Source organism: Danio aesculapii, unplaced genomic scaffold (genome assembly GCF_903798145.1).
Source record: "Danio aesculapii unplaced genomic scaffold, fDanAes4.1, whole genome shotgun sequence".
Taxonomy (NCBI): Eukaryota; Metazoa; Chordata; class Actinopteri; order Cypriniformes; family Danionidae; genus Danio; species Danio aesculapii.
Genome location: NW_026613717.1, coordinates 1 through 5,000, shown reverse-complemented (window position 1 = coordinate 5,000; position 5,000 = coordinate 1). Strand labels below are relative to the sequence as shown.

The 5,000-nt window shown below is 52.8% G+C and overlaps 1 protein-coding gene across 4 annotated transcripts in view; it reads right to left on the bottom strand.

Moving 5' to 3' along the window:
• Window positions 1-4,587, bottom strand: part of LOC130220239 (collagen alpha-1(XIV) chain) — a 17,033-nt gene extending 12,446 nt beyond the window's left edge. For 2 of the 4 annotated variants that reach the window (XM_056452617.1, XM_056452618.1), the window contains exons 1-7: window positions 4,437-4,587; window positions 4,151-4,283; window positions 4,011-4,061; window positions 3,697-3,839; window positions 3,450-3,579; window positions 3,078-3,200; window positions 792-941 (exon numbers count right to left, since the gene is read on the bottom strand). In XM_056452617.1, coding sequence (XP_056308592.1) covers window positions 792-941; window positions 3,078-3,200; window positions 3,450-3,579; window positions 3,697-3,786 — 493 coding nt within the window. In that variant the 5' untranslated portion in view covers window positions 3,787-3,839; window positions 4,011-4,061; window positions 4,151-4,283; window positions 4,437-4,587. Of the gene's footprint in view, window positions 1-791; window positions 942-3,077; window positions 3,201-3,449; window positions 3,580-3,696; window positions 3,840-4,010; window positions 4,062-4,150; window positions 4,284-4,436 lie in introns of those variants that run through there. The other 2 variants (XM_056452615.1, XM_056452616.1) reach the window with 1 other exon arrangement.
• Between the last annotated feature and the right edge of the window lie 413 nt (window positions 4,588-5,000).

Sequence of the window (5,000 nt, the reverse complement as noted above, 5' to 3'; positions counted from 1 at the left end):
CCTCTGCCGACTCTGGGCTCTTCTGAATCTCTTGTTGTCCTCAGGTGAGGTGTTTGGGCTGAGCGCAGAGATCAGCTGATATATGAGTGTGTGTGCCTTTATTTCCTCTCTGGTGCGTTCTCCTGTTCTGATGATCACTGATGATCTTCAGCAGAGCCTGCAGGCTGTGTGCTTCATATTCTTCACTGATAATGAGAGGAGGCGCTGATGTTCTGACCCGTGTTCTGTTAGAGATATGCACACAGTGAAGATGAGGCTCAGACAGATCTGCAGCTCCACGACGCCTCCACATCTCTGCTGTCTGTCAGTGGATCTCAGCATGAGAATAGGCCGTTCCTCATCTCAGGTGTTCATTATTGGTGATGGTGAAGCGGCGGAGCCTGCAGGGGGATGATGTGGATCAGCTTATACACTACACTGGGTTTACCCGCCGTGTCCTCTGGAGTGTGTTCTCCATATCTGAACTGAAGGAGAGGACGCGGGACTCAACTCTGAGCTCTTCATATTGAGGAAAAGGTCCAATCAGAGAGGAGAACGTCTGCAGCCACGCCTCCGTGTTCAGATGTCTCCGCCTCCTCCATCCACACTGACACACAGCAGCAGCGGTGAACACCAACACGGCCTCTGCAGCGGCTCCACAACGCTCCGGTATCAGCGCTGGAACACTCTGGGGTGGTGTGAGCAGACGGAGGAACCACAGCAGGACTCATGCGCTTTACAACTAACACACATCAGTATACACGGGCCTCACACACACACTCTCACTTGTACACACACACACACACACTCACGGGTCTGTGCGCGTCCGCTCAGGGCGTCGCTGGAGCCGGTGGTGTATGTGGCGATGACTTTAACGCTGTACTCTGTCCCGCTCAGCAGGTTGACGATCAGCATCGTGTTCACATCATCACCCACAAACGTCTCGAGAGCACGCCCGCCCGCTGAGGGGTCAGAGGTCAGAGGTCAGCTTTGCAGGAGCTCAGAGGTCATGTTCATAAGAGCTCAGCTAAGGTCAGAGGTCATGTCTACAGGAAGTCAAAAGTGTTTGTAGGAGGTCAGAGGTCAGCGGTGGGTGTTTGCAGGAGGTCAGAGGTCAGCGGTGTTTTTGCAGGAGGTCAGAGGTCACAGGTCATGTCTACAGGAAGTCAAAAGTGTTTGTAGGAGGTCAGAGGTCAGTGGTGGGTGTTTGCAGGAGGTCAGAGGTCAGCTGTGGGTGTTTACAGGAGGTCAGAGGTCAGCGGTGTGTTTGCAGGAGGTCAGAGGTCAGCTGTGTGTGTTTACAGGTCAGAGGTCATGTCTACAGGAAGTCAAAAGTGTTTGCAGGAGGTCAGAGGTCAGTGTTGTGTGTTTGCAGGAGGTCAGAGGTCAGTGTTGTGTGTTTGCAGGAGGTCAGAGGTCAGCTGTGTGTGTTTACAGGAGGTCAGAGGTCAGCTGTGTATGTTTGCAGGAGGTCAGAGGTCAGTGTTGTGTGTTTGCAGGAGGTCAGAGGTCAGTGTTGTGTGTTTGCAGGAGGTCAGAGGTCAGCAGTGTGTGTTTACAGGAGGTCAGAGGTCAGCGGTGGGTGTTTGCAGGAGGTCAGAGGTCAGCTGTGAGTGTTTACAGGAGGTCAGAGGTCAGCAGTGTGTGTTTACAGGAGGTCAGAGGTGTGTGTTTACAGGAGGTCAGAGGTCAGCTGTGAGTGTTTACAGGAGGTCAGAGGTCAGCAGTGTGTGTTTACAGGAGGTCAGAGGTGTGTGTTTACAGGAGGTCAGAGGTCAGCTGTGAGTGTTTACAGGAGGTCAGAGGTCAGCAGTGTGTGTTTACAGGAGGTCAGAGGTGTGTGTTTACAGGAGGTCAGAGGTGTGTTTACAGGAGGTCAGAGGTCAGTGTTGTGTGTTTGCAGGAGGTCAGAGGTCAGCAGTGTGTGTTTACAGGAGGTCAGAGGTCAGCGGTGGGTGTTTGCAGGAGGTCAGAGGTCAGCTGTGAGTGTTTACAGGAGGTCAGAGGTCAGCAGTGTGTGTTTACAGGAGGTCAGAGGTCAGCAGAGTGTTTACAGGAGGTCAGAGGTCAGAGGTGTGTGTTTACAGGAGGTCAGAGGTCAGCTGTGGGTGTTTGCAGGAGGTCAGAGGTCAGCAGTGTGTGTTTACAGGAGGTCAGAGGTCAGCTGTGTATGTTTGCAGGAGGTCAGAGGTCAGCGGTGGGTGTTTGCAGGAGGTCAGAGGTCAGCTGTGAGTGTTTACAGGAGGTCAGAGGTCAGCAGTGTGTGTTTACAGGAGGTCAGAGGTCAGCAGTGTGTTTACAGGAGGTCAGAGGTCAGAGGTGTGTGTTTACAGGAGGTCAGAGGTCAGCTGTGGGTGTTTGCAGGAGGTCAGAGGTCAGCAGTGTGTGTTTACAGGAGGTCAGAGGTCAGCTGTGTATGTTTGCAGGAGGTCAGAGGTCAGCGGTGGGTGTTTGCAGGAGGTCAGAGGTCAGAGGTGTGTGTTTACAGGAGGTCAGAGGTCAGCGGTGGGTGTTTGCAGGAGGTCAGAGGTCAGCTGTGAGTGTTTACAGGAGGTCAGAGGTTAGCAGTGTGTGTTTACAGGAGGTCAGAGGTCAGCAGTGTGTTTACAGGAGGTCAGAGGTCAGAGGTGTGTGTTTACAGGAGGTCAGAGGTCAGCTGTGGGTGTTTGCAGGAGGTCAGAGGTCAGCTGTGAGTGTTTACAGGAGGTCAGAGGTCAGCTGTGTATGTTTGCAGGAGGTCAGAGGTCAGCGGTGTGTGTTTACAGGAGGTCAGAGGTCAGCTGTGAGTGTTTACAGGAGGTCAGAGGTTAGCAGTGTGTGTTTACAGGAGGTCAGAGGTCAGCAGTGTGTTTACAGGAGGTCAGAGGTCAGAGGTGTGTGTTTACAGGAGGTCAGAGGTCAGCTGTGGGTGTTTGCAGGAGGTCAGAGGTCAGCTGTGGGTGTTTGCAGGAGGTCAGAGGTCAGCGGTGGGTGTTTACAGGAGGTCAGAGGTCAGCAGTGTGTGTTTACAGGAGGTCAGAGGTCAGCAGTGTGTTTACAGGAGGTCAGAGGTGTGTGTTTACAGGAGGTCAGAGGTCAGCAGTGGGTGTGGTCTGTACCTGAGGTGGGCTGGTAGATGATCCTATAGCCCATGGTTGGCGAGGGCGGAGCGTCCCAGCTGATGCGGAAGCGGTTATACCACTGCTCTGACACACGCAGACCACTGGGGGCAGACAGAGGCACTGCGGGAGCACACACACACACACACACACACACACACACACACACACACACACACACACACACACACACACACAGATCATCTACAGCTCAGTGTCAGGAGTGTGAATTGACTTAGGTGTGTGTTTATATAAGTGTGTGTGTGTGTGTGTGTGTGTGTGTGTGTGTGTGTGTGTGTGTGTATTATATGTGTGTTGTATGAGGGTGTGTGTGGTTGCACCGCTGATGTGTGTGACCCAGGGCTCGCTCACGTGTGCGGGCGATGCGTGTGATTGGTGGAGATTCTCCGTCGCTGTACACCGCAAACACACTCACGCGGTACTCAGTGTCTGACAGCAGAGGCTGCAGCAGCAACCAGCTCTGACCTGCAGGAACCATCGCCTACACACACACACACACACACACACAACCGTCAGACTAACACAGAACACACAGAAGTAGACTGTTTTCGTGTCTGATCTGAGCTGCTGAGTGTGTGTGTGTGTGTGTGTGTATTACCGTCTGCTCGGCGCGATCTCCCCGTGTGCTGATGTATGACACACGGTACTGACGCGCACTTGGGCCCGCAGGGTCCCACGACACACGCATGCTGTAGGTGGTCACATCACTGAGCTGCAGGTTCCTGACGGCCAGACGCTGCACTGCACACACACACACACACATTAACACACATAAATTAACAAACACACACACACACACTCACATTATCATTATTACAGCAATAAAATAAAAATATGTCTGTGTGTGTGTGTGTGTGTGTGTGTGTGTGTGTGTGTGTGTGTGTGTGTGTGTGTGTGTGCTCTGCTGTTTACCGGCTGGTGTCGTCCGTGCGCTGGTCGTGGCCACTGTGGTCGTTCTGGCAGCTTTAATCAATCAGAGACAGTAATTAACACTCCACTGACGAGCAGATCATCACACACACACACACACACACACACACACACACACTGACCTGTGGTCTCGCTCAGCTCCACCGGCTCGCTCTCGGACTCGTCTCTGTAAATGGCGGACAGAGAAACTTCATATTCAGTGTTCGGCCGCAGCGCCGAGAGGAGGAACCGGTCCGAGTGATCATTGATGAGCACCTGCACACACACACACACACACACACACACACACACACACACGCACGCACACACACACACACACACACACACACACTGGTCAGACCTCACCTCACTGAATACAATACAAATAAAGTTTGTAGTGTGTGTGTGTGTGTGTGTGTGTGTGTTCACCTCTTTAGTCTCTCCTCCAGCCGCTGGTCTCCAGGTGAGTCTGTAGAAGGTGACGTCAGGTGCGGGGTGTGTCCAGGTGACCCTGAAGCTCTCGCTGGACACCTCACTGGAGCGCAGGTTCAGCGGAGCCGGAGCCGCGGCTGCACGACAGCACAACACACACACTCAGGGGAACAGCAGAACACACACACACACACACACACACTCACACTCAGCAGAACACACTCTCTGTTTTCGCACATATATACAGCAGACGCAGGGCTCTACACTGGCTCTCTGAACTCTGACCCTATGTGTGTGTGTGTTTGTGTGTGTGTGTGCGTGTGTGTGTGTGCGTGTGTGTGTGTGTGTTCAGAGTGACTCCTCCTCCTGTCTCCGCTCCATTGACCTCCATTATAATCCTATTTATTGACTGAAAAGTCATGATGACAGTGATTATCCAGAACAGAGGATGATCTGCTGTCAGGGCTCGACGGTCAGTAAATGTGATTATAATGGAGGTCAATGGAGCAGAGACAGCACCGACATCACCAAAGAGGAGTGAGTCTGAACATTCATGAACAA